This window comes from Oncorhynchus masou, chromosome 5 (genome assembly GCF_036934945.1).
Source record: "Oncorhynchus masou masou isolate Uvic2021 chromosome 5, UVic_Omas_1.1, whole genome shotgun sequence".
NCBI classification, from domain to species: Eukaryota; Metazoa; Chordata; class Actinopteri; order Salmoniformes; family Salmonidae; genus Oncorhynchus; species Oncorhynchus masou.
The window spans coordinates 45,832,049-45,857,821 of record NC_088216.1 but is presented as its reverse complement, the minus strand read 5'-3'; the positions used below and the strand labels follow the sequence as shown (position 1 = coordinate 45,857,821).

The 25,773-nt window shown below is 45.1% G+C and overlaps 1 protein-coding gene and 1 pseudogene across 1 annotated transcript in view; one reads left to right on the top strand and one right to left on the bottom strand.

Annotated features, from left to right (window-relative positions):
- Positions 1-25,773, bottom strand: part of LOC135539671 (ERC protein 2-like) — a 364,220-nt pseudogene that overhangs the window by 153,999 nt on the left and 184,448 nt on the right.
- The window catches only part of LOC135539669 (mucin-2-like), a 68,824-nt gene continuing 51,479 nt past the window's right edge, over positions 8,429-25,773 (top strand). Inside the window, exons 1-4 of the mRNA XM_064965703.1 lie at positions 8,429-8,630; positions 8,964-9,008; positions 10,545-10,856; positions 12,061-12,177. Of these exons, the coding sequence (XP_064821775.1) occupies positions 8,573-8,630; positions 8,964-9,008; positions 10,545-10,856; positions 12,061-12,177 (532 nt within the window). The 5' untranslated portion in view covers positions 8,429-8,572. The remainder of the gene's footprint in view (positions 8,631-8,963; positions 9,009-10,544; positions 10,857-12,060; positions 12,178-25,773) is intronic.

Genomic DNA, 25,773 nt, shown 5'->3' with positions numbered 1-25,773 from the left:
ATGCGTTCTGATTTGTTTACCAAACACCCTAACAAAAGGAGGTATATGGACATAAATGATGAACTTTATCGAACAAATCAAACATTTATTGTGGAACTGGGATTCCTGGGAGTGCATTCTGATGAAGATCATCAAAGGTAAGTGAATATTTATAATGCTATTTCTGACTAATGTTGACTCCAACATGGCGGATATCTGTTTGGCTTGATTTGTCGTCTGAGCGCCGTACTCAGATTATGCTTTTTCTGTAGTTTTTTAAAAATCTGACACTTCGGTTGCATTAAAGAGAAGTTTATCTAAAGTATCTATTATCAATGTTTATTATGAGTATTTCTGTGAATTGATGTGGCTCTCTGCAAAATAACTGCATGTTTTGGAACTACTGAACATAACACGCCAATGTAAAATTTGATTTTTGGATATAAATATTCACTTTATCAAACAAAACATACATGTATGATCGATCACTACTGGTGCAGTCTGCGCGAGGACATCCGTCGGGAGTTGGCCTACCGAGACACCATCCTCACATTTAATTTTCTGAGTTTTCCCCGCATTCCCAGCATTAGGCGCTTGTAGATTCAGGGGCAGCTGGGAATTTTATTGACCGTTCATTTGCCCATAGTTTAGGGAGCCCCCTTGTTCCTGTGGAAATGCCCTTCCCTGTGCTCGCCCTAGATAGTCGGCCATTAGGGTCAGGGCTGATTAGGCAGGCCACCGCTCCACTAGACATGGTTACGCAGGAAGGTTCATCTTTTTTTATTAATTTACAAAAATGTCAAAAAACCTGTTTTTGGTCTGTCATTATGGGGTATTGTGTGTGTATATAAAATAAAATAACCTGGAATAAAACAAAATACAACGTTGTAACGGATCAAAATGTGGAAAACATCGAGGGGTCTGAATACTTTCCAAATCCTATGTACATTCCAAATCATCAAAGCACAAGTTCAGTATCATCATTAATTCAAGATAAGTAGAAGAGAAGATTGTTTATAATTGAGTATTGTATACTGTATACTTACACAGTTAACATTTATTACATCATGGGCCGGCTTCGCCTGATCCATTGTTTTATTTGTAAAGGTGAAATATTTTTTTAAATTCAATTGTTTAAATATACTTTTCAATGGAGATTCTTCATTGAAAGTGTATTTAAATCCAGGACTAAGCTTAATGTGTCTGGGGAAACCAACCCAAAGTGTCACACTCCATCCCTCTAACCTCACTCTTCATCTACCCTCTTCATCTCACAGACCTTCCTTAGCCCAGTCAGAGTTTCTACAGTCATCAGAGAGAGAGACTAAGTTCAGCTGAGCTGTCGGACTTCTCCATCCATCTCTGAAGCTCAGTGCTATTTTTACTTAAAAGGCAGAGAGGAAAATACCTTTACCTTACCCTGTCAGCAGACACTCACCAGAACTCTACTGGTGACATGAACAGGTCAAAGTTCACCGGCTGAGGTCAAAATGCAATGTCAGTACAATGCTACAGGTTCGCAGTTTTGATCCACCGTGCATTCCACAGTCACAATGCAGGGTAAGAAGATAATTTGAATGGTTGTAAACAATGTACTGTTGTGCCATCATTATCATGTTCCTCTTGGGATGTTATCATACTGTTTGTTGTCATAAGTTATTACATGAAACAATCAAGGACTATATTATCTCCTTCATTTCACAAACTGTCACTGCATGAGGTAATGGACTCAAAATCCTTAAATGGGTAGTATGAGATTTTGGCAATTGATCCCTTCGTCTACTTACCCAGAGTCAGATGAACTCAATGAAACCATGTTTATGTATCTGCGTGGAGTTTGAAGGAAGTTGAAGTTAGTTTTGAAAGCAATTGCTATTGCTAACTTTAGTTGCTAATGTCGTATATTGTTGGTTATCTGCACGAACCCAGTCTTCACTATGAGTCATCCATACATCAATTTTCTTAAATCCTTTATTTACTAACTAAGTGATTCACAGAAATGCATAACAAACAGTAGATATGGTTACAAGGAAATTATAGGGGAATGTGCCCTAGTGGGCTAAACTGGCACCACTGGCTTGGTGGACAAAAGGGAAGACTGAGATGAGACACTACAAAGTTGATAATTATAACGATTGAAATGCTAATCCTTTTCACATGAACGTTCACTCATTCGGGAATAATTGCAATCAATATATATATATATATATATATATATATATATATATATATATATATATATATATATTGATGCTCAGTGAGTCGCGGGATCTCTGTTGAAAAGTTTGTTTCTGTTGGAGAGTTTGTCCACCCTCTCTCTTTCTCTGCCATGGTTAGAATGGATAGTTCAGAGAATATTAATTCATGTCGTTATAGAATAGATGTTTCGGGCCTCCCAGGTGGCACAGTGTCTCTTCCGAGCCCGTATGGGAGTTGTAGCGATGAGACAAGATAGTAGCTACTAACAATTGGATAGCACGAAAAAGGCGTAAAAGTGTCAAAAAATAGAATAGATGTTTCGGCGGTTGTCGGTCTTCATGTTCAATGATACCAAATTCCTAGCTACAGACTAGTAATTAATATCAAAGACTTGTTCTTATTCTGTCGATTTCGATAGTCTAAGAGTTTAACCACGTGGGATGGTTAAAGGATTCAGCAATCTACTCAAACCCTTATTTCCCTCTGTGATAGAGGTACTGGTCTGGTCTCAAACCTCTCGTTATCGAGGTAAACGGGTCTGAAGTGGGAAAACCCAGGTGGGGGTTTTATTCGGAACATAGAAAAGGGGTGTCCCATGACGCTGGATCCTGCCTATGCTCAGGGGGCGGTCCTCTGATTTAGTTCAACTCCAAAGGGAATTGGAGTTTCCTTCATTAAACGGTCTAAAATCACATTACACAAATAGTTTCATCTTTACTCATTCATTTTATACAACAATTAGATGTAAGCCTCATAACTGAGACTGTTATATACAGTGCCTTGCGAAAGTATTCGGCCCCCTTGAACTTTGCGACCTTTTGCCACATTTCAGGCTTCAAACATAAAGATATAAAACTATATTTTTTTGTGAAGAATCAACAACAAGTGGGACACAATCATGAAGTGGAACGACATTTATTGGATATTTCAAACTTTTTTAACAAATCAAAAACTGAAAAATTGGGCGTGCAAAATTATTTAGCCCCCTTAACTTAATACTTTGTAGCGCCACCTTTTGCTGCGATTACAGCTGTAAGTCGCTTGGGGTATGTCTATCAGTTTTGCACATCGAGAGACTGAATTTTTTTTCCCATTCCTCCTTTGTTATTGTAATGAATTCTTTACTGTCATGTTTTTTTACATGCTATTTTAAATAATTTAGGAAATAGATTTTAAGACATTGTCTTTAAGCATTATGACCAACCTGTGTCACTTGGCCTAAATAAATACACTTTATGACACTGTCAAGGAGGATTATGACCATCATAATCATATAAACCACACAGCCCTGTCACATACATGCCCTTATATCAGTCATCAGTCAAAAAGAGGGTGTCTTGTCCTGCTCCTGAAGTCTACTCCTGCATTCATCCCAGTCACAAGCAATAGAGCACTGTGTGCATGTCTGACATCAATGTGTGCGCAATTACAATGATAATTTAATATTGTCAATAAACATAAATATGCTGTTGATCGGTACAGTATGCTATGGTGTAACGGAATGTTTTGCCTTGTGTCGTAGGTTTTGTGAGTTTTGACCATTAAACAAGGAAATGTGCCTAGAAGGCCAGCATCCAGGAGTGGCCTCTTCACTGTTGACATTTAGACATTTAGGTGTTTTGCGGGTACTATTTAATGAAGCTCCCAGTTGAGGACTTGTGAGGCATCGGTTTCTCAAACTAGACACACTAATGTACTTGTCCTCTTGCTCAGTTGTGCACCGGGGCCTCCCACTCCTCTTTCTATTCTGGTTAGAGCCAGATTGCGCTGCTCTGTGAAGGGAGTAGTACACAGCATTGTACGATATCTTCAGTTACTTGGCAATTTCTTGCATGGAATAGCCTTCCTTTCTCAGCACAAGAATAGACTGATGAGCAAGAAAGCTATTTGCTTCTGGCCATTTTGAGCCTGTAATCAAACCCACAAATGCTGATGCTCCAGATACTCAACTAGTCTAAAGAAGGCCAGTTTTATTGCTTCTTTAATCAGAACAACAGTTGTCAGCTGTGCTAGGATATTTGCAAAAGAGTTAGATCTAACTTGGATTACCTAACACAACGCACCATTGGAATCCTCACAGGAGTGATGATTGCTGATAATGGGCCTATGTACACCTATGTAGATATCCCATTTAAAAAATCTGCCTTTTCCAGCAACAATAGTCATTTACAACATTAACAATGCCCACACTGTATTTCCGATCAATTTTATGTTATTTTAATTGACAAAAAAACATGTTTTTCTTTAAAAAACAAGGACATTTCTAAGTGACCACAAACTTTTGAATGGTAGTGTACATTGTAGCTTTTCTTGTGAAAATGGAACTTATACAATATAATATACAGAATAATATGCATAGATGTGTGTTCTACTTCACAGTTCAGAAACCAGTCATTACTGCTAGTCATGAGAAGGAGGATTTCATCATCATCTGTTTTATTTAACATCATCATCTTTAACTCTATTTCTTGAACTACATTATTGGGCTTCTAAAGTAAGCATTTCACGGAAAGCTCTACACCTGCTGTATTCGGCACATGTGACAAACAACATTTGACTTGATTTGATTCCTGGCCCTGCTGGTAATGACACCATCTGTAACCTGTATGTTGGAGAGGAGAGATAGCTATTTTTTACAGAACAAATCTGTAAGAAACAAACAAACCTCCCAAACAGTGGTTCTGTAGATTACTTGTAACTGAGAGTGATCTTTTCAGAAGTCTACAGTCAGTGAGGAATAAGGAGGTGAGCTGTGAATACAGAGTGAGCTCAGGACCAAAAACTCTCTCTCCACACGGTACACCTATACAGGTGAGTCATTATCTAGACAAATCTATCAGGGTTGCAGGTCTTCATGATCTGACTCACTTTGATTTTAGCATCTTCTTAGTATTAATATATTCATTTTGACCCACAAACTAAAAACCACATTTCAATCCCCAAAATGTTTTTATATCTGGTGGGAGATCACATCAGTGATCCAACAACTATACCCTTTCCAGCAGGTACTGTAGGCTCCACATTTGATTTGTATCTTTAAAAAAATGTACTTTATGGCACTGCTGTTATTTTATAGTAGAGCTCGTTACAACAGTAAGAAAGGCCTTGTTTCTACTTTGCCCCTCAGCATGACAGTGAGTCCTACAATAGGTGCATTGGTCCTCTAAGGCAGTGTTTCCCAAACTTTTTATAGTCCCGTACCCCTTCAGACATTCAACCTCCAGCTGTGTACCCCGTCTAGCACCAGGGTCAGCGCACTCTCAATTGTTTTTTTTGCCACCATTGTAAGTGTCATGGCCTGACCAGTGAGAACTGCTTATTCTCTATGTTGGTTGGGGCGTGTCAGTGACTAGGGTGAGTTATCTAGGTGAATAATGATCTGTTGGCCTGGTATGGTTCCCAATCAGAGGCAGCTGTTTATCATTGTCTCTGATTGGGGATCATATTTAGGCAGCCATTTCCCCATTGTGCTTTGTGGGATCTTGACTATGGATAGTTGCCTGTTAGAACTATTGTTAGCATCACGTTTCGTTTGAGATTTATTGTTTTGTTTTGCTGTGAGTTTCACTTAGTAAATAAAAGATGTGGAACCCAGATCACGCTGCGCTTTGGTCCAGTTATTATAACGATCGTGACAGTAAGCCTGCCACACACACACACACACACACACACACACACACACACACACACACACACACACACACACACACACACACACACACACACACACACACACACACACACACACACACACACACACTACATGATACATAGGAATGAGTGTGCCACACACAAACTATTATTAAACATAAGAATGAGTGTCAGTTTTTGTCACAAACTGGCGCGTGGAAGTGATGAAGAGCTTGTATAGGATCAGGGCACAAGTAATAATAATAATCAATAATTTTGCTCTTTATTTAGCCATCTTACATATAAAACCTTATTTGTTCACAAACAATTGTGAATAACTCACCACAGGTTAAGTGAAGAGGGTGTGCTTGAAATGATGTACATAACTCTGCAATGTTGGGTTGTATTGGAGAGAGTCTCAGACTTAAATCATTTTCCACACACAGTCTGTGCCTGTATTCAGTTTCATGTTAGTGACGGCCGGGAATCCACTCTCACATAGGCACATGGTTGCAAAGGGCATCAGTGTCTTAAATGTGTGTCCAGCATGCTGAATGATTACTTGTGTGAACGTGGGCTTATTTCCCATGATGCTCCGGTCCTCATACATGAATTACCTCTGCATCGTGACAGTGTGATGTTGTGTTTGAGAGTGGTGTGTGTCTTCTCACCTGTTGTGTCCCCCTAGTAGACAGCCTATGCAGTGTTATGAGCGAGGCGGCATATGTTTTGGGTGTTACACGTGTAAATCTGTGAGGTGTGTGTGTGTGTGTGTGTGTGTGTGTGTGTGTGTGTGTGTGTGTGTGTGTGTGTGTGTGTGTGTGTGTGTGTGTGTGCATGCATGTGTATGTGTATGTGTAAGAGATAAAGAAATAGTGAGAAAGAATCAGAACACTGTTGCAGGAAGCCCCCTGAGAGAAAGAGAGAGAATGTTCTGTTCAGCATGGATACTGTGTTTTAAAACCTACTGTAGGAGGCTGTCTCCACTGCCCCAGACGTTTGCTATTGTATGTGCTGTATCAGAATATTACTATTGAGTGTTGGCCAGTTTGTTTATATTCATTCAATAAAGGTGACTTTCTTTCAGACTTGTATGAGGGCTGTTCTCTATGTAAATAGTACTGTATGTCTGGTTATAAACTACACATGAAAAACTGAGAACACATGCATGCTTTCACTATGTATCATAGCTATGATACCTCTCCTACAGTATTATAGCCACCTCTCGTCACCTAAGAAAACTAACCTGCTGGTTGGTTGACCATGCTGTACAAATGTGCATTCATGGTACTGTATATAAAACAATTACATGATCAGCCTGTGGAATGTAAGTCATTATGTACTGTGTGACTGAGTTGTTACTGCTAATGAACAGTTTCCATTTTACGAATGTACTTACATTAAACGTGATAACAATATTTTAGTCAGTCACTGTCATCTGTTTAGTAAAATGCTAGTCAACTTAATATGGAGATGTCATTCACTGTCTCTCTGTGGGGACAATGATATTGATGAAGGGAACAGAAGTCTTAGACAATATTGGAGATTTAACACATTGATATAGTGTGAAAATGTATTTTCCTCTGATCTCACAGACCTTCCTCAGCCGAGTCTGACAGGCTGCCCTACAGTCATCAGAGAGAGACTCAGTTCAGCTGAGCTGTCAGACTCCTCCATCTGTCTCTTTAGATCAGTGTTTCTTCTCCATAGTGGGAATTTACTCTAGCTTCACTCTGTAGTCAGTCATACACTCACAGGAGCTCAGCGCTCAGATGAACAGTTTCGCAACGTGATTACTACTGCTAATGTGAGTCAGCAAATGCGCTAATGCTAGTCAGCACATTTTTTCAAACTGAACGCAGAGACATAAAAATGGTATCCATGATTTCATCTGACTCTGGGAAAGTAGAACAAGGGGAGGGAACATTTGGCCCTTAGCCTTGCCTGTAACTTGCAAAGACAAAGAGTGGAGCTCTTTTTTTCCGGTTCTGATCCTTGTTCTGTTCTCTTCTCTGAACACACATGGACACAGAATGTAATCAAGCATCTGACCAATTACGAAATACTTTAGTTCTGGGTTAACTGAGATTGGCTGAAATAACAAGGAGCGATTAGGCTGTCAGTACATTTCTCAAACCACAAAATGCTAACCACTCTATTATACTGTTCTCACAGAACTTCCTCAGAGGAAAGTGAGTTCTGGAGTCATCAGAGAAAGAGAGACTCAGTTCAACTGAGCTGTCAGACTCCTCCATCTCTCCATGTGTCTCACTGTTATTTCTATAAAGAGGGGTAATTTAATCTGCCAGGCTTATCCGGTACGCAGACACTCACAGGAACAGAGCTGATCTTTTGGGCAGGTCAAGCATTTCCAGTTGTGATCAAAGTGACGTTTTACTATGCTTTAGACATCATAAATCTCAACCACAAATGCAGTTGTCAAAAACATGAAACCAAAAAGTCAAGGACACATTTTTTACTCAGACAAGTTAGTATGTTGGTTTAGAAAATGTAATTGAAGCTATCAAATTATGCAGATTATCCGCTGTTAAAGACAAATAGCTACTGACAACAAAAATGACTGATGAATTATTCTGAATGTTCTTCTGCAACATTAGCCACACTTTCCGTATGAGACTGGTTTCTGCCATCTGTGGTTTTCCTGTGAACAAGTTCCACATCTACTTCTCTATTCAAACAATCCTCTCTGACACAGTCACCATCTTCTGTGAAGTCACACTAAGAGTCTGTAGATGTCTGGTAAATGTCGTTGTTCATCCCTGATATGGCAGGTCATCTGTTTCTGGTCATCCTCCTTTTCGGTGAGTTATTCCTCCATTCCAAGTTCCATCATCTGTTAGTTCTTCAGGATTCTCTCTCCTCTTTTAATATTTTACTTCAGGAACTCTTTATATATTTCTGAATCTCATGGCTGTAATAATTGTGTCTTATTCCATTGACCATTTTATTTATGTATTTTTCTCTATCATTATATTTTGTTCAGATCAGAATGACTACTGCTTGATAATGTGCTCATGGATCCATTGTAGTATATGATACTTTACTAACTTGTGCAAAGTGTTCCTGTCTCACATGTTAATTTATTATTTAGAATGGCACATTTTCCTGATCAAGACCTATTTTGTTATTTCCAGACACCTTCCAATACATCGAAGCCCAAGGTCAATACCAAGGTCATTGTAAGTGTTAAAAACTGGAATTTGCCGTTTCTAAAAATGTTTTGTTTACCTTTTTTTACTGAATCATATTACATTTACATTTACATTTACATTTAAGTCATTTAGCAGACGCTCTTATCCAGAGCGACTTACAAATTGGTGAATTCACCTTCTGACATCCAGTGGAACAGCCACTTTACAATAGTGCATCTAAATCATTTAAGGGGGGGTGAGAAGGATTACTTTATCCTATCCTAGGTATTCCTTGAAGAGGTGGGGTTTCAGGTGTCTCCGGAAGGTGGGGATTGACTCCGCTGTCCTGGCGTCGTGAGGGAGTTTGTTCCACCATTGGGGGGCCAGAGCAGCGAACAGTTTTGACTGGGCTGAGCGGGAACTGTACTTCCTCAGTGGTAGGGAGGCGAGCAGGCCAGAGGTGGATGAACGCAGTGCCCTTGTTTGGGTGTAGGGCCTGATCAGAGCCTGGAGGTACTGCGGTGCCGTTCCCCTCACAGCTCCGTAGGCAAGCACCATGGTCTTGTAGCGGATGCGAGCTTCAACTGGAAGCCAGTGGAGAGAGCGGAGGAGCGGGGTGACGTGAGAGAACTTGGGAAGGTTGAACACCAGACGGGCTGCGGCGTTCTGGATGAGTTGTAGGGGTTTAATGGCACAGGCAGGGAGCCCAGCCAACAGCGAGTTGCAGTAATCCAGACGGGAGATGACAAGTGCCTGGATTAGGACCTGCGCCGCTTCCTGTGTGAGGCAGGGTCGTACTCTGCGGATGTTGTAGAGCATGAACCTACAGGAACGGGCCACCGCCTTGATGTTAGTTGAGAACGACAGGGTGTTGTCCAGGATCACGCCAAGGTTCTTAGCGCTCTGGGAGGAGGACACAATGGAGTTGTCAACCGTGATGGCGAGATCATGGAACGGGCAGTCCTTCCCCGGGAGGAAGAGCAGCTCCGTCTTGCCGAGGTTCAGCTTGAGGTGGTGATCCGTCATCCACACTGATATGTCTGCCAGACATGCAGAGATGCGATTCGCCACCTGGTCATCAGAAGGGGGAAAGGAGAAGATTGATTGTGTGTCGTCTGCATAGCAATGATAGGAGAGACCATCAATCAAAGTTATCTTGTTAGCCTAAACTGCATTATTGTAGATGCACTGTTATCATCTAATAGACAACAGTGACTTAAATGCTTTGTTTTCAAAGTATATCAAGTGCTACAATATCTATGAGTACTTAAACATTGAAAATTAATTCATAATTAAATGACAAGTGACACACTCCGTCATCCCCCACACCATAGATGCAAGCAAAATAGTCCATGCGATTCAAATTGATTTTACACGTGAGAATTTAAGGAATTAAGTGAAAGGCAATTGTTGTAAACACACAGCACACAATATTAAATGGCACTCATAAATAGGCATGATGTCAAATAAGACATGCTATTAATTCATATAAAGAGAATGGCAAGCTTTAGTTTACTAAGAGACATGTACATTACATTCAAATAGAGTGATGCAAAAATAAGTCTTTTTTTCCTTTCCTAACAGATCCAAAACCAACCATGACAGTCCGTTTTGATGAGGTCTTCACCGTCATCTGCTTGATTCCTGGATCCGTCAGTCCTGACTCCACCTGTAACCTGTATGTTGGAGAGGAGAGTCAGCCATTCCTCACAGTAAAGAGCAAAGAGAGAAAAGCCATCTCAGCACCCGGAGAGCAGTTCTGCCAATTCACTCCAAAACATAGTGACCTGATCAGTCATCTTCAGTCAGTGAGGCGTAAGGAGGTGAGCTGTGACTACAGATTGAGCTCAGGACCAAACTCTCTCTCTTCACGCAGTGATGGATACAGCTTTACACGTGAGTCATAATCTAAACATATCTATCAGTGCTGCAGGTCTTCATGATCTGACTCACTTTGATTGTAGCATCTTCTTTGTATGACCATAATCATTCTGACCAACAAACGAAATACCACATTTCAATCCCAAATGATTTTAGATCTGGTGGGAGTTCTGTCATCGGAATTTCATAATTCCTATATGTGTACATTCATTAAAATCACTCAGTCTATTTATGAGAATTTGCAAGATTCTTATTTGCATAGAATAGAAAGAGACCGGTCAATTCAAAATTAGATAATAGTTTTTATTCTCAGAGCTCGCTGCCATGGAACCACAAACAACAGATTATATACAAAATATGACGTCATTGGTTATAGAATGAATCTCCTCCTCTCGACCAAGACAAAGTAGGTTCAAAAGTTTATTCCAACCCCCTAGCTCGCTCACTCCAGACACATACTATATCAAGATTAACTTCTGAAGTCTCACCTTCATCCATCACTATTCAGAAGACAGCTCCAGATAATGGAAAACCTAGGGAGGCACTCGCTGCCTTATCTAAACATCCCAGAGCTAAGTTGAGTCGGTTCAACCGTAGGTTAACGACCCTCTCTGCTTACTCCAAACACATACAACACATACCACTCCAACTAAGTTGGAATGGTGTTTATTATGTTTTAATTACTCCGTGTTTGTGCTACATAATCCCTTCCTTAGGAATTAAAATTTATTAATCAGATATTGTAAAACAGGGTAGAGTTTAATTAGTTATAGTTCAATTTAAATGTAGAGATTGTTTAGTCATTATTCATAAAATTCCTAACAAGTTCACATCAGTGATCCAACAACTATACAGACACCTTCTATAGCAGGTAGGTCACGCATTTATACAGCTGTTACACATGTTTACCTTTGTTTCATTATGATTTTTAACAGAACACTGTTGTGATAAAATTATTCACATTATCCTAGCACAACAGTGAATCCTACAACAGGTGTATCAGTCCTCTAGAGACAATTTTCATTTTAATTGCAAATATCCAATTGTAAGTACACAAAACGCCAACCCTATACCTATTAGTAATCTTGAGTATAAAAATGAAAAATTCATAATTAATGAATGATTAATATGAATAATGTACCTCAACTCAAACCACAGATTTGAAAGGAATCAACTACTCTAAATAAGATCATGTCCATTGATATTGTTCTCATTTCAGAAACTGTACATGTCAACCTGACTCCTCATTCTACTGAATCAACCGCTCCACTCATCACAACCTCTGAGATCTCTACAGGAAACACCACTGACCCCACACTGACTCCAATGGTGAAAGGTAAAAATAATATACAGCATTGTGGTTTAACAGGACAATAGAAGCTGCTGGTGATTCTCTCTGGCAACAAGTACAAAATGTGTAACACTTTCAGTATATAGTGTCATGTCTTATTATGTCTGTTCCTGTCCTTTCTCTTCACTCTGTCTCTCTCTGCTGGTCTTATTAGGTTACCTTCTCTTTTTCTCCTTCTCCAGCTGTTCCTCATCTCCTCTAACTAGCTCATTCACCATTCCCCACCTGTTCCCTTTTTTCCCTCTGATTAGGTCTCTATTTCTCTCTCTGTTCCTGCTACTTTCGGTGTCAGATTCTCGTTTGTGTTTCTCATGCCAGAAGCAAGCTATCGTCTCGTTTGCTTCCACCTAGTCCTATCCTGTCGGAGTCTGCCTGGCAGGTGCATCCTGCACTCTACTAACTATCTTTTGTTCCATTGACAACGTCGGAAGAGGATCAATGCCATTCCTGTTTTTTCATTAAAGAACTCTGTTTCTGTTAAAACCGCTTTTGGGTCTTCACTCAAGTACATAACAGAAGAATCTGACCAAGAATGGACCCAGCGGCTCCGGACCCTTTTCACTCCGCCGTCGAGATCCAGGGAGCGATGCTAGGCAGACACGAGGAGGAATTGTCTGCTGCTCGACATGCCGTTGAGACCCTGGCCGTCCAAGTCTCCGACCTCACAAGACAGGTTCACCAACTCCACCTCGATCCACCGCCCACTTCCAGGGTTTCCGAGTCTCCGGAGCCCAGGATCAATAACCCGCCGTGTTACTCTGGGGAGCCCACTGAGTGCCGCTCATTCCTCACTCAGTGTGATGTGGTGTTCTCTCTCCAGCCCAACACTTACTCCAGGAGCACAGCCCGCATCGCCTACGTCATTTCTCTCCTTACCGGACGGGCGCGTGAGTGGGGCACGGCAATCTGGGAGGCGAGGGCTGAGTGTATTAACCAGTATCAGGACTTTAAGGAGGAGATGATACGGGTTTTTGACCGTTCTGTTTTTGGGGAGGAGGCTTCCAGGGCCCTGTCTTCCCTATGTCAGGGGAATCGATCCATAACGGATTATTCTATTGAGTTTCGCACTCTCGCTGCCTCTAGTGACTGGAACGAGCCGGCTTTGCTCGCTCGTTTTCTGGAGGGTCTCCTCGCCGAGGTTAAGGATGAGATTCTCTCCCGGGAGGTTCCTTCCAGTCTGGACTCCTTAATAGCTCTCGCTATTCGCATAGAGCGACGGTTTGATCTTCGTCGCCGAGCTCGTGAAAGGGAGCTCGCGTTCTCCGTTGCCCCCCTCTCCGCATCACAGCCACCTGCTGCATCACTGCCACCCTCCTCCGCCGGCTCGGGTGCTGAGCCTATGCAGCTGGGGGTATCCACATCTCGGCCAAGGAGAAGGAACGGAGAATCACCAACCGCCTCTGTCTCTACTGCGGCTCCGCTGGTCATTTTGTCACCTCATGCCCAGTAAAAGCCAGAGCTCATCAGTAAGAGGAGGGCTACTGGTGAGCGCAACTACTCAGGTCTCTCCTTCAAGATCCTGCACTACCTTTCCGGTCCATCTCCGCTGGACCGGTTCATCTGCTTCCTGCAGTGCCTTGATAGACTCTGGGGCGGAGGGCTGTTTTATGGACGAGACCTGGGCTCGGGAACATGACATTCCTCTCAGACAGTTAAGGGATCCCACGGCCTTGTTCGCTTTAGATGGTAGTTCTCTCCCCGAGATTCAGCGTGAGACGCTGCCTTTAACCCTCACTGTCTCTGGTAATCATAGCGAAACCATTTCTTTTTAAATTTTTCGTTCACCTTTTACACCTGTTGTTTTGGGTCATCCCTGGCTAGTTCGCCATAACCCTTCTATTAATTGGTCTAGTAATACTATCCTATCCTGGAATGTTTCTTGTCATGTGACCTGTTTAATGTCTGCTATCCCTCCTGTTTCCTCTGTCTCTTCTTCACAGGAGGAGCCTGGTGATTTGACAGGGGTGCCGGAGGAGTATCACGATCTGCGCACGGTGTTCAGTCGTTCCAAGGCCACCTCTCTCCCTCCACACCGGTCGTATGACTGTAGTATTGATCTCCTTCCGGGAACTACTCCCCCGGGGTAGATTATACTCTCTGTCGGCTCCCGAACGTAAGGCTCTCGAGGATTATTTGTCTGTATCGCTCGACGCCGGTACCATAGTCTCCTCCTCCTCTCCCGCCGGAGCGGGGTTTTTTTGTTCAGAAGAAGGACGGGTCCCTGCGCCCATGCGTGGATTATCGAGGGCTGAATGACATAACAGTTAAGAATCGTTATCCGCTTCCTCTTATGTCTTCAGCCTTCGAGATCCTGCAGGGAGCCAGGTTTTTCACCAAATTGGACCTTCGTAACGCCTACCATCTCGTGCGCATCAGGGAGGGGGACGAGTGGAAGACGGCGTTTAACACTCCGTTAGGGCACTTTGAATACCAGGTTCTTCCTTTCGGCCTCGTTAACGCTCCAGCTGTCTTTCAGGCACTAGTTAACGACGTCCTGAGAGACATGCTGAACATTTTTTTTTTCGTTTACATGGACGATATCCTGATTTTTTCACCGTCTCTCCCGATTCATGTTCAGCACGTGCGACGCGTCCTCCAGCACCTTTTGGAGAACTGTCTTTATGTGAAGGCTGAGAAGTGCACTTTTCATGCCTCCTCTGTCCCTTTTCTCGGTTCCGTTATTTCCGCTGAGGGCATTAAGATGGATCCCGCTAAGGTCCAGGCTGTCATTGATTGGCCCGTTCCTAAGTCACGCGTCGAGCTGCAGCGCTTTCTTGGCTTCGCGAATTTCTATCGTCGTTTCATCCGTAATTTCGGTCAGGTGGCAGCTCCCCTCACAGCCCTTACTTCTGTTAAGACGTGCTTTAAGTGGTCCGTTTCCGCCCAGGGAGCTTTTGATCTTCTCAAGAATCGTTTTACATCCGCACCTATTCTTGTTACACCTGACATCTCTAGACAGTTTGTTGTTGAGGTTGACGCGTCAGAGGTGGGCGTGGGAGCCATTCTTTCTCAGCGCTCCCTCTCTGACGGCAAGGTCCATCCTTGCGCGTTTTTCTCTCATCGCTTATCGCCGTCAGAACGTAATTATGATGTTGGTAATCGCGAACTGCTCGCCATCCGCTTAGCCCTAGGCGAATGGCGACAGTGGTTGGAGGGGGCGACCGTTCCTTTTGTCGTTTGGACTGACCATAGGAACCTTGAGTACATCCGTTCAGCCAAACGACTTAATGCGCGCCAGGCTCGTTGGGCTCTGTTTTTCGCTCGTTTCGAGTTCGTTATTTCTTATCGTCCGGGCTCAAAAAACACCAAGCCTGATGCTTTATCTCGTCTCTTCAGTTCTTCTGAGGTCTCCACCGACCCCGAGGGGATTCTCCCTGAGGGGCGTGTTGTCGGGTTGACTGTCTGGGGAATTGAGAGGCAGGTAAAGCAAGCACTCGCTCACACTCCGTCGCCGCGAGCTTGTCCTAGGAACCTTCTGTTCGTTCCCGTTCCTACTCGTCCGGCCGTTCTTCAGTGGGCCCACTCTGCCAAGTTAGCCGGCCACCCCGGCGTTCGGGGTACGCTCGCTTCCATTCGCCAGCGTTTCTGGTGGCCCACTCGGGAACGTGACGCGCGTCGATTTGTCGCTGCTTGTTCGGTCTGCGCGCAGACTAAATCTGGGAACTCTCCTCCTGCCGGCCGTCTCAGACCGCTTCCCATTCCCTCTCGACCGTGGTCTCACATCGCTTTAGATTTTATCACCGGACTGCCTTCATCAGCGGGGAAGACAGTTATTCTTACGGTTGTCGATAGATTCTCTAAGGCGGCTCATTTCATTCCTCTCGCTAAGCTCCCTTCTGCTAAGGAGACGGCTCAGATCATTATCGAGAATGTTTTCCGAATTCATGGCCTTCCGTCAGACGTCGTTTCGGACAGAGGCCCGCAGTTCACGTCTCAATTTTGGAGGGAGTTTTGCCGTTTGATTGGGGCTTCCGTCAGTCTCTCGTCCGGCTTTCATCCCCAGTCTAACGGTCAAGCCGAACGGGCCAATCAGACTGTTGGTCGCATCTTACGCAGTCTTTCTTTTCGTAACCCTGCGTCTTGGTCAGAACAGCTCCCCTGGGCAGAGTACGCCCACAACTCGCTTCCTTCGTCTGCTACCGGTCTATCTCCTTTTCAGAGTAGCCTCGGGTACCAGCCTCCGCTGTTCTCATCTCAGCTCGCCGAGTCCTGCGTCCCCTCCGCTCAGGCTTTTGTCCAGCGTTGCGAGCGCACCTGGAAGGGGGTCAGGTCGGCACTTTGCCGTAATAGGGCGCAGACTGTGAGGGCCGCTAATAAGCGTAGGACCAAGAGTCCTAGATATTGTTGTGGTCAGAGAGTATGGCTCTCCACTCAGAACCTTCCCCTTAAGACAGCTTCTCGCAAGTTGACCCCGCGGTTCATTGGTCCGTTCCGTATTTCTCAAGTCATTAATCCTGTCGCTGTGCGACTTCTTCTCCCGCGCTATCTTCGTCGCGTTCACCCGGTCTTCCATGTCTCCTGTGTTAAGCCCGTTCTTCGCGCCCCCGCTCGTCCCTCCCCCCATCCTTGTCGAGGGCGCACCTATCTACAGGGTTCGTAAGATTTTGGACATGCGTCCTCGGGGCCGTGGTCATCAGTACCTAGTGGATTGGGAGGGGTACGGTCCTGAGGAGAGGAGTTGGGTTCCCTCTCGGGACGTGCTGGACCGTTCGCTGATCGATGATTTCCTCCGTTGCCGCCAGGTTTCCTCCTCGAGTGCGCCAGGAGGCGCTCGGTGAGTGGGGGGGGGTACTGTCATGTCTTATTATGTCTGTTCCTGTCCTTTCTCTCTGTCTCTCTCTGCTGGTCTTATTAGGTTACCTTCTCTTTCTCTCCTTCTCCAGCTGTTCCTCATCTCCTCTAACTAGCTCATTCACCATTCCCCACCTGTTCCCTTTTTTCCCTCTGATTAGGTCTCTATTTCTCTCTCTGTTCCTGCTACTTTCGGTGTCAGATTCTCGTTTGTGTTTCTCATGCCAGAAGCAAGCTATCGTCTCGTTTGCTTCCACCTAGTCCTATCCTGTCGGAGTCTGCCTGGCAGGTGCATCCTGCACTCTACTAACTATCTTTTGTTCCATTGACAACGTCGGAAGAGGATCAATGCCATTCCTGTTTTTTCATTAAAGAACTCTGTTTCTGTTAAAACCGCTTTTGGGTCTTCACTCAAGTACATAACATATAGTTACTTTTAGAATGATCTTATACTGTAGCTCCATGTTTAGCTCCATGAACAATCCAATGTCAACTTCAACCGCTGTCATTCCCAACATAGAAAAGACAAAGTGACTGAAAACAATGTTACAGGACACTACCGTCTTACACTGAGTTTACAAAACATTAAGAACACCTGTTCTTTCCATGACATGGACTGACCAGGTGAATCCAGGTGAAATCTGTGATCCTTTCTTATTGATGTCACTTGTTAAATCTATGTCACTTGTTAAACCAATTTTTAAGACTTGGGACAATTGAGACATGGATTGTGTATTTGTGCCATTTAGAGGGTGAATGGGAAAGATTAAAAAAAATTGAGTCCTTTGAACAGGTTATTGTAGGTAGGTGCCAGGTAGGTGTAGGAAGGTGCCAGGGCAACCAGTTTTTGTCAAGACCTGCACGTTTTCTACACTCTACAGTTTCCCATATGTATCAAGCACAGGTTGGTGGCACCTTAATTGGGGATGACGGGCTCGTGGTAATGGCTGGTGTGGAAAGAGTGGAATGGTATCAGGTATTCCATTTGTACCATTTCAGCCATTATAATGAGCCATCATCCAGAAAAGATCTGTAACTGAGAGTGATCTTTTTAGAAGTCTACAGTCAGTGAGGTGTACGGAGGTGAGCTGTGACTACAGAGTGAGCTCAGAACCAAACTCTTTCTCTTTCCACACAGTGATGGGGACAGCTTTGCATGTGAGTCATTATCTAAACAAATCTATCAGGGCTGCAGGTCTTCATGATCTGACTCACTTTGAATTTAGCATCTTCTTAGTATGACTATATTCATTCTGACCCACAGACCAAATACTACATTTCAATCCCAAAATATTTTAGAACTGGTAGGATTTCACATCAGTGATCCAATAACTATACAGACTCCTTACAGACACATGTAAATTTCCAGATGGCCTAGCAGTTGGTCGTGTGTTTCATTTTGTCCCTTCCTGTCCCGTGTAAATATGGTTTTTTCCTCTTTTTTTCATATATATTTGGTATACAGGGGGACAAAAAAGTATTTAGTCAGTCACCAATTGTGCAAGTTCTCCCACTTAAAAAGATGCGAGAGGCCTGTAATTTTCATCATAGGTACACTTCAACAATGACAGACAAAATGAGTGAAAAAAATCCAGAAAATCACATTGTAAGATTTTTAATGAATTTATTTGCAAATTATGGTGGAAAATAAGTATTTGGTCAATAACAAAAGTTTATCTAAATACATTGTTATATACCCTTTGTTGGCAATGACAGAGGTCAAACGTTTTCTGTATGTCTTCACAAGGTTTTCACACACTGTTGCTGGTATTTTGGCCCATTCCTCCATGCAGATCTTCTCAAGAGCAGTGATGTTTTGGGGCTGTTCCTGGGCAACATGGACTTTCAACTCCCTCCAAATACTTTCTATGGGGTTGAGATCTGGAGACTGGCTAGGCCACTCCAGGACCTTGAAATGCTTCTTACGAAGCCACTCCTTCTTACGAAGCCACTCCTTCGTTGCCCGGGCGGTGTCTTTTATACTGATAACAAGTTCAAACAGGGGCCATTAATACAGGCAACGAGTGGAGGACAGAGGAGCCTCTTAAAGAAGGTCTGTGAGAGCCAGAAATCTTGCTTGTTTGTAGGTGACCAAATACTTATTTTCCACCATAATTTGCAAATAAATTCATTAAAAATCCTACTATGTGATTTTCTGGATTTTCTTTCTCAATTTGTTTGTCGTAGTTGAAGTGTACCTATGATGACAATTACAGGCCTCTCTCATCTTTTTAAGTGGGAGAACTTGCACAATTGGTGGCTGACTAAATACTTTTTTTCCCCACTGTATAGTTTAATCTCACTTTCCATCAAAGGACTGAATATACTCTCCTCCAACCCGCCTCACCCAATATGGTACGGATGTGCTATTTTTAACCTTCAGAAGCAGAACTCCCATCAGAAGCTAGCCAGCTAACGAGCTACTAGCTAGCAGTCATTTAGCCACTGCTAGCGGTCTTCGCCGTTAAATCGGACACCAGCCAGGCTCAGCTCGGTCAATACCTGCCAGTCTGCACAGCGCGATATCAATCCAGAGCGTACCGGACTGCTTTTTCTTTACCACATCTCCCGATTCCTACCACAAGCTCTGAACCTAGCTAGCTGCAATCCGAATGGCTACTCCTGGCTAACGTCTCTGTCTCGAATCAAGCACCAGTTAGCCTTGACCTAGGCTCGAGCTAGGCCCATCTCCCGGGCTAGCCGGACAGGTCCACCACCCAATTATTAGGCTACAATACATTTTTTGCCATTTGGCCTGCACTCTTTACTGCCGACACGGAGCCCCGTCGATCCATCACGACTGGTCTGCAGACGTAATCGTCTGAGGTGGTTTCAAAAGGCCCTTCCGTAGCGATGACTCCGAAGGTCCATCTGCTAGCCCCGGCCCGCTAGCTGTCTGAATAGCCGTGTCTCCAGCTCGCCTAGTGTAGTAGCGACTACTGAATCGGCTCCTTGTCTCACCTATTGCTACTCATTGGACCCTATGACCCAACTTCCGGCGCCGACAGAGATGGCCGCCTCGCTTTGAGTTCCTAGGAAACTATGTAGTTTTTTGTTTTTTTTACATGTTATTTCTTAAATTAGTAGCCCAGGTCATCTTAGGTTTCATTACATACAGTCGAGAAGAACTACTGAATATAAGATCAGCGTCAACTCACCATCAGTACGACCAAGAATATAACTTTCGCGAAGCGGATTTTGTGTTCTGCCTTTCAACCAGGACAACGGAATGGATCCCAGCCGGCGACCCAAAAAAAACGAATTCGTAAAAGAGGGAAACGAGGCGGTCTTCTGGTCAGACTACGGAGACGGGCACATCGTGCCCCACTTCCTAGCATTCTTCTCGCCAATGTCCAGTCTCTTGACAACAAGGTTGATGAAATCAGAGCAAGGGTAGCATTCCAGAGGGACATCAGAGACTGTAACGTTCTTTGCTTCACGGAAACATGGCTCACTGGAGAGACGCTCTCCGATGCGGTGCAGCCAGCGGGTTTCTCCACACATCGCGCCGACAGAAACAAACACCTTTCTGGTAAGAAGAGTGGCGGGGGCGTATGCCTTATGGCTAACGAGACGTGGTGTGATCACAGAAACATACAGGAACTCAAATCCTTCTGTTCACCTGATTAAGAATTCCTCACAATCAAATGTAGACCGCATTATCTACCAAGAGAATTCTCTTCGATTATAATCACAGCCGTATATATTCCCCCCCAAGCAGACACATCGATGGCTCTGAACGAACTTTATTTGACTCTTTGCAAACTGGAATCCATACATCCTGAGGCTGCATTCATTGTTGCTGGGGATTTTAACAAGGCTAATCTGAAAACAAGACTCCCTAAAATGTATCAGCATATCAATTGCGCCACCAGGGCTGGCAAAACCTTGGATCACTGTTATTCTAACTTCCGCGACGCATATAAGGCCCTGCCCCGCCCCCCTTTCGGAAAAGCTGACCACGACTCCATTTTGCTGATCCCTGCCTACAGACAGAAACTAAAACAAGAAGCTCCCACGCTGAGGTCTGTCCAACGCTGGTCCGACCAAGCTGATTCCACACTCCAAGACTGCTTCCATCACGTGGACTGGGACATGTTTCGTATTGCGTCAGGCAACAACATTGACGAATACGCTGATTCGGCGTGCGAGTTCATTAGAACGTGCGTTGAAGATGTCGTTCTCATAGCAACGATTAAAACATTCCCTAACCAGAAACCGTGGATTGATGGCAGCATTCGCGTGAAACTGAAAGTGCGAACCACTGCTTTTAATCAGAGCAAGGTGACTGGTAACATGACCGAATACAAACAGTGCAGCTATTCCCTCCGTAAGGCAATCAAACAAGCTAAGCGTCAGTATAGAGACAAAGTAGAATCTCAATTCAACGGCTCAGACACAAGAGGTATGTGGCAGGGTCTACAGTCAATCACGGACTACAAGATGAAATCCAGCTCAGTCACGGACCAGGATGTCTTGCTCCCAGGCAGACTAAATAACTTTTTTGCCCGCTTTGAGGACAATACAGTGCCACTGACACGGCCTGCAACGGAAACATGCGGTCTCTCCTTCACTGCAGCCGAGGTGAGTAAAACATTTAAACGTGTTAACCCTCGCAAGGCTGCAGGCCCAGACGGCATCCCCAGCCGCGCCCTCAGAGCATGCGCAGACCAGCTGGATGGTGTGTTTACGGACATATTCAATCAATCCCTATGCCAGTCTGCTGTTCCCACATGCTTCAAGAGGGCCACCATTGTTCCTGTTCCCAAGAAAGCTAAGGTAACTGAGCTAAACGACTACCGCCCCGTAGCACTCACTTCCGTCATCATGAAGTGCTTTGAGAGACTAGTCAAGGACCATATCACGTCCACCCTACCTGACACCCTAGACCCACTCCAATTTGCTTACCGCCCAAATAGGTCCACAGACGACGCAATCTCAACCACACTGCACACTGCCCTAACCCATCTGGACAAGAGGAATACCTATGTGAGAATGCTGTTCATCGACTACAGCTCGGCATTTAACACCATAGTACCCTCCAAGCTCGTCATCAAGCTCGAGACCCTGGGTCTCGACCCCGCCCTGTGAAACTGGGTACTGGACTTCCTGACGGGCCGCCCCAGGTGGTGAGGGTAGGCAACAACATCTCCACCCCGCTGATCCTCAACACTGGGGCCCCACAAGGGTGCGTTCTGAGCCCTCTCCTGTACTCCCTGTTCACCCACGACTGCGCGGCAACGCACGCCTCCAACTCAATCATCAAGTTTGCGGACGACACAACAGTGGTAGGCTTGATTACCAACAACGACGAGACGGCCTACAGGGCGGAGGTGAGGGCCCTCGGAGTGTGGTGTCAGGACAATAACCTCACACTCAACGTCAACAAAACTAAGGAGATGATTGTGGACTTCAGGAAACAGCAGAGGGAACACCCCCCTATCCACATCGATGGAACAGTAGTGGAGAGGGTTGTAAGTTTTAAGTTCCTCGGCATACACATCACAGACAAACTAAATTGGTCCACTCACACAGACAGCATCGTGAAGAAGGCGCAGCAGCGCCTCTTCAACCTCAGGAGGCTGAAGAAATTCGGCTTGTCACCAAAAACACTCACAAACTTCTACAGATGCACAATCGAGAGCATCCTGGCGAGCTGTATCACCGCCTGGTACGGCAACTGCTCCGCCCACAACCGTAAGGCTCTCCAGAGGGTAGTGAGGTCTGCACAACGTATCACCGGGGCAAACTACCTGCCCTCCAGGACACCTACACCACCCGATGTTACAGGAAGTCCATAAAGATCATCAAGGACAACACCCACCCGAGCCACTGCCTGTTCACCCCGCTATCATCCAGAAGGCGAGGTCAGTACAGGTGCATCAAAGCTGGGACCGAGAGACTGAAAAACAGCTTCTATCTCAAGGCCATCAGACTGTAACCTCTTGAAACTCCCCATCCCGGATCCGGGATTGTGACTAAGCCTCAGGCTCATTAGCATAACGCAACGTTAACGATTTCTGAAAATCGCAAATAAAATTAAAATAATGCGTTTGCTCTCAAGCTTAGCCTTTTCTTAACAACACTGTCATCTCAGATTTTCAAAATATGCTTTTGAACCATAGAAATTGACTAATTTGTGTAAGAGTATGCAAAGCTAGCATAGCATTTTGTGTAGCATGTAGCACGCAACATTTTCACAAAAGCCAGATAACCAAATAAATAAAATCATTTACCTTTGAAGAGCTTCTGATGTTTTCAATGAGGAGACTCCCAGCCACATACCAAATGCGCAGTGTTTCCTGAAAGCGTCTGTGTGTAGGAGAAATCGTTCCGTTTTCTACATTGCGCCTGGCTACCGAAACGAAACAGGTGCAAATAATTAATGGGGATCAAGGGAAAAACATAAGGACAAAAAGCACAATGGGGGCATCTACTGACCAAAACCCGGAACAACCCTGGCCAAATCCTGACAGAATCCCCCCCCTAGGAACGGCTCCTGACGTTCCTACCAGCTCTCTCAGGGTGGAGGACCCTGAACTGACGAATGAGGTCAGGGTCCAGGATGTCTTTGGCAGGAACCCAGGAGCGCTCCTCAGGACCGTAGCCTTCCCAGTCCACCAGATACTGCCAGGACCGCTGCACCCGGCGGGAATCCAGTATCCGGTGGACGGTATAAGCCGGCTGGCCTCCAATGACACGAGGCGGAGGGGAGGTCTGTCTGCCGGGACAAGGGGAGAAAAAACAACAGGTTTTAACAATGAAACATGAAATGTGGGATTAATCTTAAGGGATCTGGGTAAGTGTAGGCGATAAGAAACTGGGTTAACTCTCCTGGCAACCTTGAAGGGACCGATGTATTTTTGGGACAGCTTGCGAGACTCCACCCGTAGAGGTAAGTCTCTTGTGGAGAGCCAGACTCTCTGGCCGGGGCGCAGGGTAGGCCCGGGACCGCGACGTCTGTTGGCTTGTTGTTGGTACCTCTGTGAGGAACGCATAAGATTAAGACGGGTCTTCCTCCACATAAGCCGACAGCGTCTGACGAACTTCAAGGCTGAAGGCACTCTGACTTCTGCCTCCTGGTCCGGGAACAATGGAGGAGCATAGCCAAACTGACACTCGTGCGGCGACATACCAGTGGAGGAGGAGCGCAAGGTGTTGTGCGCGTATTCGGCCCAGACAATAAAGGATGACCATGTGGACGGGTTGTCACGAGTCATACATCGGAGGGTGGTTTCCAGCTCTTGATTCATCCTCTCTGTTTGGCCGTTGGACTCCGGATGGTACCCTGAAGATAGACTGGCAGAAGCCCCCATGAGTTGGCAGAAGGCCTTCCAAAACCTTGAGGCGAACTGGGGACCTCTGTCAGAAACCACATCTTGAGGAATGCCGAAGACTCGGAACACATGATTAATTACCAACTCAGCCGTTTCCTTGGCAGAAGGTAACTTAGTCAGAGGGACGAACCTGGCCGCCTTTGAAAACCTGTCGATTATGACTAGGATAGTAGTATTGCCATGGGATGGAGGAAGTCCAGTAATAAAGTCCAATGAGATATGGGACCAGGGTCTGTGGGGAACAGGTAAAGGGTGAAGGAGTCCTTGAGGGCGGAGGTGAGAAGATTTGCCCTGGCAGCACACGGGGCAGGCATTGACGAAAGTGGCAACGTCTTCTCTTATGGTAGGCCACCAGAACTTACGCTGGATGAACTCCAAGGTGCGACCTACGCCCGGATGACAGGTGAGGCGAGAGGAGTGCCCCCACAGAAGGACCTGAGTCCTCACTGCCTTGGGGACAAACAACCGATTGGCAGGGCCTCCTTTAGGGTCCGGTTCGCTAGCTTGAGCACGTCTCACGGTATCCTCAACTTGCCACGAGATCGGAGCCACAATCTTAGCAGCAGGAAGGACAGGCATGTCCGTGTCATCTCGAATGGCAGGAGCGTAGACTCGGGACAGGGCATCCGGTTTGAGATTCTTCGACCCGGGCCGATAGGTGAGGATAAACTGGAATCGATTGAAGAAAAGAGACCATCTAGCTTGTCTAGAGTTCAATCGCTTCGCCTGCTGGATATACTCCAGATTTTTGTGGTCCGTAAGCACTTGAAACGGGTGAGAAGCCCCCTCGAGCCAGTGTCTCCATTCCTTCAATGCCATCTTAACCGCTAGGAGTTCACGATCCCCACATCGTAGTTCCTCTCAGTCGGGGTAAGCCGATGTGAGAAGAAAGCGCACGGATGAAGCTTCTTGTCTTCACCCCTCTGAGACAGGACAGCTCCAACACCAACCTCTGATGCGTCTACCTCCACCACAAATGGTTCATCCGTAGTCGGTAGTATCAGGATGGGAGCAGAGAGGACGCGCTGCTTGAGTCCTTGGAAGGCCGTCTCAGCTTCTCTTCCCCACAAAAACCTTGCATTGCCACCTTTGGTTAAAGCTGAGAGAGGAGCTGCCACCAAACTGAAGTTCTTGATGAACTTGCGGTAAAAGTTTGTGAAGCCCAGGAAACGCTGAACATCCTTAACGGATTTGGGGGTGGGCCAATCCGCTACCGCCCCTACCTTCCTAGGGTCCATTTGGACTCGACCAGGTTCCACTACAAATCCCAGGAATTGTACTCGGGATGAATGGAATTCACATTTTTCCGGCTTAACGTACAGATGGCTGTCTAGGAGGCGTTTGAGTACTTGTCTGACATGCTTAGTGTGTTCTTGAAGGGAGCTCGAAAAGATGAGGATGTCATCCAAGTAAACAAACACAAATATGTTAAGCATATCCCTAAGCACATCGT